The sequence below is a fragment of the Ictalurus punctatus genome, chromosome 5, assembly GCF_001660625.3.
Source record: "Ictalurus punctatus breed USDA103 chromosome 5, Coco_2.0, whole genome shotgun sequence".
Lineage (NCBI taxonomy): Eukaryota > Metazoa > Chordata > Actinopteri > Siluriformes > Ictaluridae > Ictalurus > Ictalurus punctatus.
In genome coordinates this window covers 29,587,423-29,602,422 of record NC_030420.2, presented here as the reverse complement: position 1 = coordinate 29,602,422, position 15,000 = coordinate 29,587,423, and the positions used below count along the sequence as shown (strand labels likewise).

General features: G+C 41.4%; 1 protein-coding gene across 2 annotated transcripts in view; it reads right to left on the bottom strand.

The window, feature by feature from the left end:
* Positions 1 to 5,016, bottom strand: part of trim33 (tripartite motif containing 33) — a 31,677-nt gene extending 26,661 nt beyond the window's left edge. Inside the window, exon 1 of one of the 2 annotated variants that reach the window (XM_017468096.3) lies at positions 4,278 to 5,016. In XM_017468096.3, coding sequence (XP_017323585.1) covers positions 4,278 to 4,980 — 703 coding nt within the window. In that variant the 5' untranslated portion in view covers positions 4,981 to 5,016. The remainder of the gene's footprint in view (positions 1 to 4,277) is intronic. The other variant, XM_017468095.3, reaches the window with a different exon arrangement.
* Between the last annotated feature and the right edge of the window lie 9,984 nt (positions 5,017 to 15,000).

The following is a 15,000-nucleotide window of genomic DNA, read 5'->3' as shown; positions in this document are numbered from 1 at the left end:
AAGCTTTTTGGTAAACATACTAAAATAACTAACTTTCATTCATTTGTTTGTTCCTCTACAGTATGTTCTTTATCCTGGTCAGAGTGACGGTGGATCCAAGGCCTATCCCGGGAACACCGCGTCTGACATGGAAACAGACCACAACACGTGCACCACACACACACACGAGGGTGAATTTAGAGTAGCCAGCAGGTTTCCTGCAGGAAACAGGAGAACCGGTAGGAAACCCACACAAACACGAGGAGGACGTGACGGCAACCCGAGCTCACGATTCAGCTGTGGACCCTGGATGTATAGAATTGCACGTTTTAATGTATATCAGAGGTACATTAAAATCATTTTAAAACATGCAAACTTTTCATTTTTGCATTAAAATTTTCCAACGGTAGCTTTATAAACTATCGTCGATAAGCACCGTGCCGCGTCACCGCCTTCTCGACGTACTTTATGTTTATTCTTTAGTAGGACACTGCCGAGCAACATTCAGTTGCCAGTGCATGTGAATCACAAAGCAAATTCATGACACTTTACAAGCGTGAGCAAATACAAACCGTAATCTCTTTTTTTTTTCCTCCCCCCAAAACACCCCGTCAGTTGTCCCGCACGTCCGTGTCAATCCTGAGTGATCTGAAAACTGCCTTTTCTTCCGTTTCAAAACACTCATCATCTACGCTGGAGATTTCATAACTTTTTCCAAAAATTGCTCGTCCGCACCGAAACGTCAGAACACGCTTACATCCCTACAATTACATTACATGCGAATAAACGTCCGAAGCTCTGGCCCACGTCATTTCCGTCAAGCGTCCATTTACTTTCCGTCTCCGCACTTGTCCTCGTGTTCCGGTGCCGAATAGCAATTGCAAAAATAAATAAATAAATATATGAACATTCCATCCAACTTGAAAAAATGCAATGTGAAGGTTGTACAAAACTATTAAACTGGATAGCAGGCACAACAACTGCAAGTACAGCATCGTCGACCATCTTGTTTGTTTCAAGTTGAATGGATCACGTGACTGCGACACATGACTAAAAACACACCATCGTTGTTAAATATCTCCATTTTCTCGGTCCTCACTACAACATGAAAACTTCGTTTTCAAATTTATCCACTTGGGAGAACGTTTTCAAAAACCTCAGTTTTCGCTGGACAAAAACGCCATCTCAGTGTGAACACAAGGCCAAAACATAGAGGAAAAAGATGTGCTTTTAAATTTATCCAGATTAATGTGGATGCTAACACATTACACATGCTTACATCAGATTTTAGCCTCTTTATCTAGAATTGTTTTATTTATTTTAAAAACACAACCACTGACTAGTTAGCTTCTGAAACGCTCCAGTTTTTTATGTCCACTGAATCTTTGTGCGAACTTTATGTACCGAAAATGTAAGTTTCCCACCACAGGAAACTTTTCAGGACGGAAGTCTTTGCAATTTCTCTAATGTGACAAGCTGCATTTTGGTGACTTTTTATAGCCGTTAAATTGTAAATGATAGCAGGAACTAACTTGTCTCAGACATTCCACAACTATTAACAGAAACAGTATGACGTGTTTTCTGTTTTAAAAAAAAAAAAAGATGTATTAAAGTAAATCGTGGCAAACTAGTGACTTCTAGTTCATTATTTTCCTAACACCACAATCCATAATTTTTATATATAAAAATTTTATATTTATAATCGACTTCTACGTCCCTGACGCCATACAACAGAGCCTGAGATCTGCATATCCCTCACCATTTACTCACCCAATCCATAACGCACGAGAATAAACCTTTTACAGGAGCGCTCGATGATGAAACTTTCAGATTCCATGCATTTAGCTGTGCTGGATTAGCTTTTCCGGCTGCATAGGATGGAAAATATCGTCCATGTGGAAAACTCTGGGTGTCTGCAATTCTTCGCCTAAACAGAATTTTTGTTTCAGGTTCAATCAAAGATGTCAGTGCTTTGCTAGATCTAACGGTCATCAACTGTTAATATACTCAGTTTCAAGCTGGGTCAGGGTCACGGTGGTTAAAGAGCCTTTCAAACTGAGCATGATTAAGCAACAAGACGACGCTCTTGAATCGAAACAATAGATCCCAATGGAGCTGTTCGTACCGGGCACGATCATTTGCACCGCGACAAAGCGAGATACACCCCCTGCCCCCCCAAGCCGGCGTGTCGATTTTTTCCCCGACGCGCCGTGATGAAACGGGTCGTCCAATTAGATTTCAGCTTTAGATCACGTGCCGGAGCCGCTGCTGTTGCACAAAAGGGCGAGATTGGTGGCGCTATAGCGCAGAAAGCTGTTTTGAAAACCAGTGTAAACACTGAAGGAACGTATTCTGGAAGAGTGAAGAGAATGGATGTTGAGTTCTTGTTATCGTTGGTGTCAGAGAACAGAGGACTTTTTGATAAAAGTCACAGCGAAACCCATTTTCTTTCTTTTTCTGTGCTTCTTAACAGTTTGTGTACCTTGTGGTGCTACGTGCCAACATTTAAGTGATTCTTCTCAGTGGTCAAAGACGATAGGCCGATCAGCTGAATAGTGGGTTGCGCCACCTAGTGTGCAGGCGTAAAATGCATTCGCGTCACGCTCAATGTGAAAGGACCTTAAAAGACAATCCTGGGAATGCTTCGATCAAGGCGGGAGAATCCACCTTGGATGGCACCACACACACACACACACACACACACACACACCCCATGGGCAGTTCACCTACCTGCATGTTTTCGAACAGTGGGAGGAAACTAGAGAACCCAGATGAAGTCCCTGCAAACACAGGGACAAAGTGTAAAACTCCATCACAGACAGTAAGCTGAGGCCTGGCGCCGTGAGGTGCCAACGCTACCCGCGGCATCACCGTGCTGCCCATCAACTGATAGCTGTTCATATTAATTAACAGCTCCTGAGTCACATGCTTCAGTTCGTAATAACAGACACATTGTGCTCGTGTCCTCCTCGTCTCTCTGCTGCTGAAGATAGTAGCATACAGCAGACAAGATTTACAATAGCGGGCGAATCTTTGTGCAAAACACATCCCATTCAGTGCCACAAGGACCAAAAACAATACTGTGGACTAAGTGGGAATAATCAGGCATCAGGTAAATCCTGAAGAAGAAAAAAATAAATAAATAAAAAACAAACCCATAAACAGCTTAAGAAACAGCTGCTCATCACTGCCTAAGGAACAGTGGAGCTGCTCATCTCGGTTCAGCAGATTAAAAACAACATACAGTACTAGTTATTTATTACAAACAGGAACACGTGTGCACCCATGAAATGCCAATGAGACCAGGACTACCTTCGGAAATGCCAACAAAATGATGCTGTATGTTCATGCAAAAACAAGCCTCATTTTAAAACGACATCCTGGTTATTTCAGGATAGCAAAACATCAACGTCAGGAATAGATTATATAACCGTCTAACTACAGACCATACTAATCAAACAATTTGATGTGTACACTCCGTAGACAAAGTAAACGAAGACCTGATTCAAGCGGTCTCACTTTCTCTCTCTCACGTCCAATCAATAAAAGTAATAATAAAACAACACTTGGGCGAGAAGTTATAGGAAACTAATCAATGATGAGGTGACTGATGCAGCCCAGTGCGAAGCAGAGTTACTGTTACACCCCGACGTTGATTATTTTCCTATAACAGCATGTCTTGAAGGGTTTTATTTCTCTTATAACACGATACGACAACAAAAGACTGCTTATGTAAATGATAAACAAACCTCGTACGGAAACCTTCACCGTATCAATTATTAGACCCTGAGAATTAGTCGTTACTATGGAAACGAAAAGAGGACAAGGGCATATGGTGTGAGCTGCTGTTATAGAAAATCAATCAACACCTTCTGACCAATCAGATGAGAATTTGAGAAAAGCACTGGTGTAATAACGCCTGAAATCAAACGAGTTTGTGGATCTCCTGGATATCTAGATATCACACAGATACTTAGGATGATAATCGGGGGGGGGGGGGGGGGGGGGGGGGGGGGGGGCGGGGGTGGAGTGACCGTGTAGTTGTTGACTGACAGGCCATGATTGCTAGCTGACATGTTTTTCTATATAAAGTGGCTGATCTCTGTCGTAATTTAATACCAATACCTCGTCCAAGAAGTTCTAGTAAGATGTTTAGAGTTGTATATGTTTTTATAAAGCTCGTCATGTGTGATGATTATTGGCTTGCTGAGAGTGATCAGGTCAACAAATGGGTTTACTGATCTCCGGGATCCTTCTGCTTTGTTTTATTTTATTTTATATTCCCCCCCTGTACTCACCGATATGTGTGTCCTGACCGTGGGGACCGGCGACTCCTACGCTGATCTGTCTCTCGGGTTGAGGGATACACTTTAGGCAGAAAGAGTGCAGACATGGCAGGAGTTTGGGCTCGCACTCGCGGCTCTGGAGGCTCTGTTTACACACGGCGCACGTATCCAGGAGGTTTAGCGGCACCGCGGACGGAGCCGAAGCAGCGACAGCGGCCGTTTCTGTACCGGGAGCGGGGGAAGAAGTGCCCGCCACTGCTGCTGCGGCAGCGGCGGCGGCGGCAACGACGGGAGTGGCGGTGGCCGTGGCGTCTACCGCGGGCAGAGAGGGCTCCGTGCTTTCTGTATTCGAGTTCGCGTCCGGGCTACGGTTAACGTTACTGCGGCTGGCGCTCGCTTCCCCTCCTCCTTCTACCTCTCCTCCTGCTCCTGCTCCTGCTGCTGCTGCTGCTGCTGCTGTTGCTGCTACTCCTCCTCCTCCTCCCCCTCCATCGGCGGCAGTGGCGGCGACGGGCTCGCTACTCTCGGCGCTGGGTGTCGGCGTCCCCGGAGCGGTTTCCCGAGACTGTCCGTCGTCTCCATCCTTCAAGACAGCGTCTGTGTCGTTAGCCTTATCTGAATGTTCACCAGCGGCGTCTCCGTTAAGCGTCGTCGGAGGTTCTACCTCCATGCTAGCTGGGCTCTCTGTATCCCCTTGGCCTTTGTTGTCCGCCATCTTTGCTCCTCTTTGAACCGCCTGACGTGACGTCCCCGTACGCTGAGAAAATTCGCGGAGTCTGACGTCATCACGCTGCAGTTGCAGTCCGCCGACGTACGAGTCGGTGATTCATCCGGAAACACAAACAAACAAACAAAAAAACTTTCTTCCTTTTTTTGTTTGTTTAACAAAACTTTAAACCGAAGAGCATTCACACTAATTGTAAAACAAAATATAGTTATAATCATGACATTTTAATAAAAAAAATCAAACAATTTGAATTTCAGGATTTTATTTAAAGAAACAAATCTGAAAACTTGTGAATTTTAAAATATGACATTTTGTATATAATCAATTTTAACTCATTTAGGTTTTTAGCTTTTTTAGTTTCAGAATAACATCCAAGGAACACAAAACCAATCACTTGAATATGAATCTCATGAAAATGAATCACATCTAAATGTATCACATTTAAATGAATCATACGTAAATGAATCACATGTAAATGAATCACATGTAAATGAACCATATGAAAATGAATAAATAAATTAAAGACAAGGAACACAAAAGAACCCCTCCCCAAGACCATCCTGACTAGCATTAGCTAGTTGACTAAAGTTAGCGCTAGCTGTCATTTTCATTTGCTGAAATATTTTATCATAGGCTAACTGAAGCTACAAAACAAAAACCTTTATGTGGCATTCAGATAATGTGGGAAAATCTAGGTGTGTATGTACCCTTTCAACTTAAGAACAAGAAAGAAAGCCTTTATTTGTCACATATACAATTACAGTACAATTAAATACTTTGCTTATCCCAGCTCCTTGGGGTCAGCGCACAGGGTCAGCCATAATAAAGAACCACTAGAACAAATAGAGTTAAGGGCCTTGCTCAAGGTCCTAGCAGTAGTACTTTGGCAGTGGGGCTTGACCCCCAACCAAATCAGTAACTTAGAGCCTTAACCACTGACTCACCACTTAAAAGACTGAAAAACAGTAGATAGCATTGCTGCTACACAACTCCAGAATGCCTGATTTGGTCCTGATCTCAGGCTACTGTCGGTGTGGACTTTTGCATGTCCTCTCCATGTCCAGTCAAAAAGCTATACCAGTTGCTTCACTTCTGGGTTTGGTAAGAGAAATCAGGGCTATCAGAAATTAGAGGCTCACCTGAATGCTTTTCCATGGTTGCAAGCTAGTACAATTGCTCGTTTATTTCATGAATGCAGCATCAGTTGCTATATTAGCACAGCAACTAGTATTTTACAATGTTGGTAATGTTTACATGCAGATAAATTCCTTTTGAATCTAAGAGCACAGCAAGGACTCATCCAGGAAGTCACAAAAAAGCCAAGGACGACAACAAAGGACTTACAGGCCTCTCTTGCATCAATTAAGGTCACTTCATGACTCCACTATTAGAAAAATACTGGACAAAAATGGCATACACAGAAGAGTGGTGAGGTGAAAACCACTGCTAACTCAGAAGAACAGGCTCATCTGAATTTTGCCAAAACACACCGTGAACTGATGAGTCAAAAGTGGAACTGTTTGGAAGACAGGAGTCCTGTTACATCTGGCATAAAAAAAAACACAGAATTCATAAAACTCACAAAAAGAACATTATACCTACGGTCAAGCATGGTGGCGGAAGTGTGATGGTGTGGGGATGCTTTGCTGCTTCAGGGTCTGGCCAACTTGCAATAATTGAGGGAAACATGAATTCTGCTCTCTACCAAGAAATCCTCACTAAGAATGTCCGGTCTTCAGTCTGAAATTGAAACTCAAGCACGACAGGATTATGCAGCAAGACAATGATCCAAAGCACAGGAGTAAATCCTAGTCCTAGAAGTAAGTGAAAGACTGATCTCCAGTTATCGGAAACGTTTGTTTCCAGTTATTGCTGCTAAAGGTGGCACAACCAGATTTTAAGTTTAAGTGGGCAGTTATTTTTCACAATTTTTTATTTTTTTTTTGCTTTAATAAAAAAAAAAAGGTATTGAGTGTTTACTCAAGTTGCCTTTGTTTGATGCTGTATTTCGTTTGAGGATCTAAAATTATTTAGTATGAGATATACACAAAAACAAAAGAAATCAGGATGGGGGCAAATACATTTTCACAGCACTGTATATTAGTCAAATAAATAGCAAAACGCACAATTTAACTAACATTTTGAAAACAGCACATCTTTCTCTATTATGGAATTGTAATGAAATATTGACTCAACTATTCTTATTATTTACAATTTACTTCTTTTTTTTTCTCCAAATTGTACTTTTGCAAACACAATAATGCTTAAATGGCTTTATTTGAGTTAGCTAGCTAGCTAGTTAGCATTTCCTAAACTAGGAAAATAGTGAAAGTTCTAAATAAATCTGATACAGGGCTGTGGGTCTGTGACCAAAGCTTAGCCAGATAGATTTGAACTCATATCGTTCTTCCCATTGCTGCATTAGTAAATAAAACCTGACAGTATGGAAGTCTTTATAACGGATTTATGCTACGATTCTTCCTCTTTAAACAAGCTGGAAGGAACACGTTAAAGTAAGAGCAAAACAGACAGCAAATGTGGAAGTGGCTAGGGGAAGTGAGGAAAACCGAAATTTGTTTCAACTGTAAAAAGAAGATTTGATTGTATTTATTTCCTGGTGGAAACATTGCAGTAATAATTCAATGGTATGAATATGATGAAATCTGTTATTGTAGTCACCTTCTATCTAATCTTTACACTACAGAGTACAGTAAAGACAATGGTCACTCACACACGATTCATCCAGAGTAGTTCATCCTAAGAGTTAACTTTGGTCTCATCAAACCAGATAACTTCATACACATATCTTCAATTGCAAATAGGTGGATGCTAACCAACTATTTACAATGAATGGCAACTGGTTGCATCAGAACTACTTTAGGGGTTTGCTAAATTGCATATGACAATTTTTTTTCCAATATTACTAATCATAATAATCTTTGTTGTGGCACTTACAATGGAGTATCATATTCACTAATGACAGTAAGTCTTGTAAATAAAATGTAAATGTAAAATGTAAGTCTTGATAGAGTTACAATGCTGTACTGTTAGACTGTGTACTGTATAACAATTCTGTTTCTTTAATTACTGCTTTTATGCGCTTTGCAATTTTTTTGTAACATTACCATTACTGCTTGATGAGTTACAAGGCAGTGTTTTTTTGTTTGTTTGTTTGTTTGTTTTTTTACACATGATACTCCTGAGATACCAGTGATACTGACTCCTTCTGCTCTCTGGACCTGCCTGGTCCATCCTGATGCGCTACTTCTGGTTGGAGTTCTCATCAATTGGAAGTCACATGCTGCTGCTGAGGATGGCCCACATGGTGCAACGTAAAGATCATTGAGATTACTGAAGATGGTATCGCTTAAAAACCATAAAGATGGCTTTGGACCTCAATTCATATGAACAGTTATGCTGTGATGGCTGGGACTACAATTGTTATGAAAGCTTAAGGACTGCAATTGCACTCAAGTCTCCATCAGTGAACAGTGGACAAGTTCAACAAAACAGACTTCATATATAAACTGTAATGAAATTTGACCATGTAGTATTCGCACATTTATAGAAGGGATTTATTTATTTATAATCGCACTCTCCGGTGTCACCCAGGTGAGGACGGGTTCCCTTTTGAGTCTGGTTCCTCTCAAGGTTTCTTCCTCATGGCATCTCAGGGAGTTTTTCCTCGCCACCGTCGCCTCTGGATTGCTCATTAGGGATAAATTTATCAATTTAAAATCTATATCCTGAATTGATATATTTCTGTAAAGCTGCTTTGGGGACAATGTCCGTTGTTAAAAGCGCTATACAAATAAATCTGAATTGAATTGAACTGACAGGTGAAGTGAATAACATTGATTACCTCGTTACAATGGCACCTCTCAAGGGGTTGGATATATTACCCAGCAAGTGAACAGTCAGTTCTTGAAGTTGATGTGTTGGAAGTGGATTAATGGGCAAGCATAAGGATCTGAGCCACTTTGACAAGGGCAAAATTGTGATGGCTAGATGACTGGGTCAGAGCGTCTCCAAAACAGCAGGTCTTGTGGGGTTTCCCTGGTATGCAGTGGTCACTGCTAATGTCTTGGTGCCAGATACTACAGCACACCTTCAGATCTCTTGTGGAGTTCATGCCATGACGGGTCAGTGCTGTTTTGGCAGCACTCGGGGGACCTACAGAATATTTGGCAGGTGCTTTTAATGTTATGCCTGATCATTGTATAATGATGTAAAAAAATATATAAATTACATGTTAATTAATTACCCTTACAGAGAAATCACACACATTTCACCTGTGAATAATCACATATGACATTTCACATATTATCACATGATGGCACATGTCTATTTGTCATGACACATGAAAAGCAGATGTTCACTTATGCAATGCATATGATTTTTTCAAAGGGTCGGATTTTCAGAAGGAAGTTTTCAGTACAAGTCAGGAAATAAACCAAAATGTACACATGAACTCAATTAACCTGACACTGGTATATCATAATTTCAAAGTATGTGTCTTAGCAGTGTTCAACTCCATAAGACTACATAAACTAATTCACTTGTTCATCCTTTGCCTAAATGATTTGTATCACTTGCATTATTGTTTGAATCTATTTTGTTTCTACATTCTGAATTACATGACAAGTGTTTGAGTTTTTAGAGAGAAAAAAAAATGTAGCTCAAAATGATGATCCAAAAAAAAAAATCTTTGAAATATGGTTTTGATAAGCTGGTTATTGCTGGAGCTCAACACTTCCAAAGTAGCAAATCAGAACCTGAGTTCGGGGGGGGGGGGGGGGGGGGGGGGGGGGGATTAGGTAATGCTTTGCTAGATCTTCCCAAAAGTAATACAAATGCTTTATTTAGTTGCAATTGACTTCTGCAATAATAAAGTGCTCTTGTTATTAACTCTGCGATTTCTTATGTGACCGTTATTAATGCACTAAAGTAAATTAATTAATTAGAATTGAAATATTACTTTAAAAAAAAAACATGCTTAGAATGCTTGAAGACTCCAAGGAAGACATTAGCAAATGAGTTAGCAAATGAATACCGGCCCAGACTTACCATTTCATCTGCCCACACATATTGCTGTGGCAAGACAGTGATGAATACACCAAATCTGGCTGCCAGAACTCTTGCTTTATGAGATCATATGTGTACAGCTCGAGTGTTGCGTTTGATACATTTTTGGCCCAAAAAAACATAAAAATGAAAATGTTTACTGTTGAGAAATATTTGGTCCACAGAACACATTGCCATTGCTTTCAATGACAGCTTAATCGCCTAAACTCAACCAATTTTTAGCCTGGATTTCTCTGTTATCTGGGGCAAGACATCCAACCAGGAGAGGGTGCAGCATGACATGTATGATGCATCAAATCCAATCATTTATTCATTCATCTTCAGTAACTGCTTTATTCCGGTCTGGGTAGCAGTGAATCCAGAGCCATCACAAGGCACCATGCACACACACGCACACACACATTCACACACTCATTCACACACTCATTCACATACTCATTCACACCTAGGGGCAATTTAATGAAATTTAATGATGCACCTAGTAACATATTATAGTCTGTTGCAGGTCTTAACCCTGATGAATAAGCATCAGGAAGTAAACCCTTCACCAAAATGCTATGTTCTAAACCACAAAACTCCAAACCCACTGAATGACTAATAGCAAATCTTTGATTGCAGAGGTCACATGGGGCTGTCATGATCTTCACTGTGAAACATTACTGTGTGTGTATAATAAACATGCAATAGACCTTAATCTTTAGAAAAGCTGTTTAAACAAGAGAAGTGGCGATTTTGGCACTGAGCCCAGTCTCAGACGCAAAAAGATCTTCATGGGTGTAATTTATTTACTAAAGGTTTTACTCGCTCTGCATCTCCATTGTGTGCTTTCTGCAGTAGGTGTGTTCTCTGCTAGTTTCAAGTACTTTCTTTTGTGTGTCAAATTGCTTTTTTTCATTTGTTGAGAATTATGCCGTTTTTCTCCATAATTAAAAGATTTCACCGTAGATGTCAAGCTGTGTATATATAAATGAAGGAGTTCTCCTTTCCACTGGTGAGACACTTCATCTGTAATGGACTGAATGTTAATGACGTCTCTGTTTGCATTGCTAGTTGTTGAAGTGGGGAGGCTTAGGGAAAAAGGATTCATTCACATTCTCAGGAAACATATGAAACGAATGTTGGTTGCTTTGGCAACAAATTCACACTATGAACCACTTGTAATATACAGTAAACTGGTTTCACCTCCTAAACCCTCAGATGCACTTTGCTTGCATATCTGATGAAGGACTTCTGTCTGAAACATCCTGTTTCTTTGGAAACCAGTGTGTACTGAGCTGCAGTTTTCACTACCTCTACATTAATCACTCAAATAGACTGGAGTTACTCTGGATTTTTCCCCTCAAATATTCATTACACAGTATTGTGCAAAAGTCTTACGCACAATTATTCATTCATTTATTTAGTCAATCATCTTCAATCATCACTTTATCCTGGTTAGCATGGTAGGGAATCTGGAGCTTCTAGGGGTATGAGAATTCACCCCAGATGGGACACCAGTCCATTGCTGGGCATCATGCACAGACACATTCACTACAGATAGAACTACAAGGGCTGAGATTTCTAATCACTCTTCCAGATTTGCAAAACAGCCCGATTTGATAGTTTCCATCTGATAGTTAATGTGAGCAAGCTGTTACAGTGCCTCAAAGCTGATCAAGGGCATCTGTAAACTCATGCATGCAGAAGAGTATGGATAGTGTTTTTCTCTGAGTGTGTTATGCTGCCCTGTGACTCGGCATGATCATCCTTATCACGTTTATCTTGTATAGGGTTGTGGGGAAGCCTGGAGCCTATCCCAGGGAACTTAGGGCACGAGGCAAGGGACACCCTGACAGGGTGCCAACCCATTAGAGGGCACAATCGCACACTCAGTCACACACTATGAACAATTTAGAGATGCATGCCTACAACGTCTTTGGACTGGTGGAGGAAACTGGAGTACCTGGAGGAAACCCCCAGGAAACTCCGCACACAGAGCGAGGAGGCAGGAATCACATGACCAACCCTGGAGGTGCCAGGGAAATGTGCTAACCATTAAGCCACCGCAGTCCCCAAACTCCCACCCCCACTTCCACCCAGCATGGTCAGCAGTTTGAAAACATGTGGTTGGCTGGCATCATGTGCCTTTAAGGAACCATATGTTCACCCTCCTCAGTTGGCTGTCGTATGATTGGAGAGCGCTGGCTGGTGGGGGCAGAGGGGTCTGTTTATCACCTGATGATATAAAAGGTATCTCACCATTACCACAGCTCTAAAATACTTCAAAATGGTGATGGCTTGAACAATTAATATCATCAAGTCAACTCATGTGGGGTTTTATTGGAATTCCTCTATATACATTGCATACATTGGAACGAAATGACGTTTCTTCAGGACCCTGGTGCAACACAGAACAATACGTAAGACTACATAAAGTGCAAATACACAGCAGTGTGAGACGAGTGCAAAGCAATAAGTACACAGAACAGGACAATAATTACACAGGACATGGATTGTAAACTGTAAACATGGACTGTATACAGTCCACAAGGATACACAAGTATAACAGCAATACTGGCAGCAGAAACAAGTTCCATAGTATAAAGTGACTGATTCAGCTATGTAAAGTGCATGTGCAGTAGTACTGAGTCTTACTGGGTTAGGTGTTTGACTATCCCAGGTGAGCACTGGGAGGCAGCAGGGTGTTGAATAATCTGACTGCCTCAGGGAAGAAACTGTTGCGGAGTCTGCTGGTGGTGGCACGGGTGCTCCTGTACCTCTTGCCAGATGGCAGGAGGGCGATCAGTCCATGAAAAGGGTCAGAGGGGTCGTCCGTAGTACTGGTGACTATGCGGATGCAGCAGTTGCTGAAGGAGCTGTCAGTGGTGGGTAGACAGACCCCGATGATCTTTTCAGCTGTCCTCACAATTCACTGTAGGAGGTCTTGTTTAGGAGGGTGTGCATTTCTTGTACCACACAGTGAGACAGCTGGACAAGAGGCTCTCTATCATCCTTCTGTAGAAGGAGGTGAGGATGGGAGGGGGAAGTTTGGCTCCCGTCAGCCTACGCAGGAAGTGGACGCACTGCTGGGCCTCCGTGGCTAGGCAGGTGGTGTTGAGAGTCCAGGAGAGGTCATCAGATTTCAGAGCTAAATCTGTAGTGCTGAAAACGGAGACAGATATTGGCCATGTTGTGCTGACATCTGGAGGTGAGTGCCATTAAAGAGAAAGAGAATTCTGCAACCTTGCCTCCAGAGAACATCTTTCCATTGGAGCTTTTAACCTGGACTTCTAAGGCCCTGTACCCTAATTTCTGTTTCAGAACTGGAGCTCATTAAAAAACCCGTCTCAGGTCAGCAGCTAATGGTAAATGGTCTGCACTTATATAGTGCTTTTATCCAAAGCGCTTTACACTGTCTCATTCACCCATTCACACACTCACACACCACTGGTAGCAGAGCTGCCATGCAAGGCGCTAACTTGCCATCGGGAGCAACTTGGGGTTCAGCGTCTTGCCCAAGGACACTTCGGTACGTGGAGTCGTGTGGGCCAGGTATCGAATCGCATGGACAACCCACTCTACCACCTGAGCCACAGCCGCCCACTAATCATTCATGCCTTCGACGGCTGGCAATGATAATCAATCATGGTATTGGCAGAAAAATATATTTAAAAAATACTGTACAAGTTCATAATTGATTTTGATGCACACACCTTAAATATACACTCTCATGCATTTTATCTTTCCAAGGTTTCAATATCATCTATTACAAACCATGTCCATAGTAATAAGCTATATAGAGAACAACTCAAAAAAATAGTAGTGAATTTTGTTCTGTTTTGTGGCTGGTGGTGCAGAGGTTCTTGAAGATTTATGGCATGAATTCAAGTACTAGGATATTTTAGCTGAGGAGTACGTTGCCTCTGCCAAGAGGTTACAACTTGATGATAGTTGGATCCTTCTTTTATTCCTTAATTCTCTTCCAGACACACAATTGTCCTCCGGGTACTCCGGTTTCCTCCCCCAGTCCAAAGACATGCATGGTAGGCTGATTGGCGTATCCAAAAGTGTCTGTAGTGTATGAATGGGTGTGTGAGTGTATATGTGATTGTGCCCTGTGATGGACTGGCACCCTGTCCAGGGTGTACCCCGCCTTGTGCCCGATGCTCCCTGGGATAGACTCCAGGTTCCCCCGTGACCCTGAAGAAGGATAAGCGGTATAGAAGATGGATGGATGGACAAATGATACTCAGTTTTGCTTATTAATTAAAAAAAATAATTATAATAAAATTGTGCCAACAATTCTGGAATATACCATAATGCCTAACAATCATAAAACCAGTCTGATATGAATGCATACATTTAAAATTTATATCCTGAACGTACTTAGTTCTGTAAAGCTGGTTTGTGACCATGTCCATTGCTAAAAGCGCCATACAAATATAATCGAACTGAATTCAATTGAAACAACAGACCTCAGAATCTACAAAATGTTCTCTCAGCTTAACTTTACTGTCAATACTTTATTTAAATAGTGATTTTATAAATCTACTTCTCAAATTAATGTGGTTCTCTGTTTTGAGGCTCTGTCTGGGTTAGAGTTTCTGTTTATTTAATTTTCTTAGTGTTCTTTCCTCGGTTTTATGTGCTACACTGTTATATTATTTGTTACTAGTCTTTAAAAGTTAAGGACATTATATTTGTTATTGTGCACAGACTGTTTATCAGGCTTGAAGTCAGTAGGGGCTTTTTCTCTTTTTTTGGTTAGTTCAGCTTACTGTCCGAGTTGTTTTCACATTGTGGACAACTTTTGGTTATTGCGGGAAACACTGCTGTCTCATTTTTTTTAATGGAGACTTTGGGTGTGTGTGTGCGTGTTTGGGTGATTGTGAGAGTAAACGAAACATGCCAGTGCTTTGAAGGATGTGAACTGGAACGGAGTAA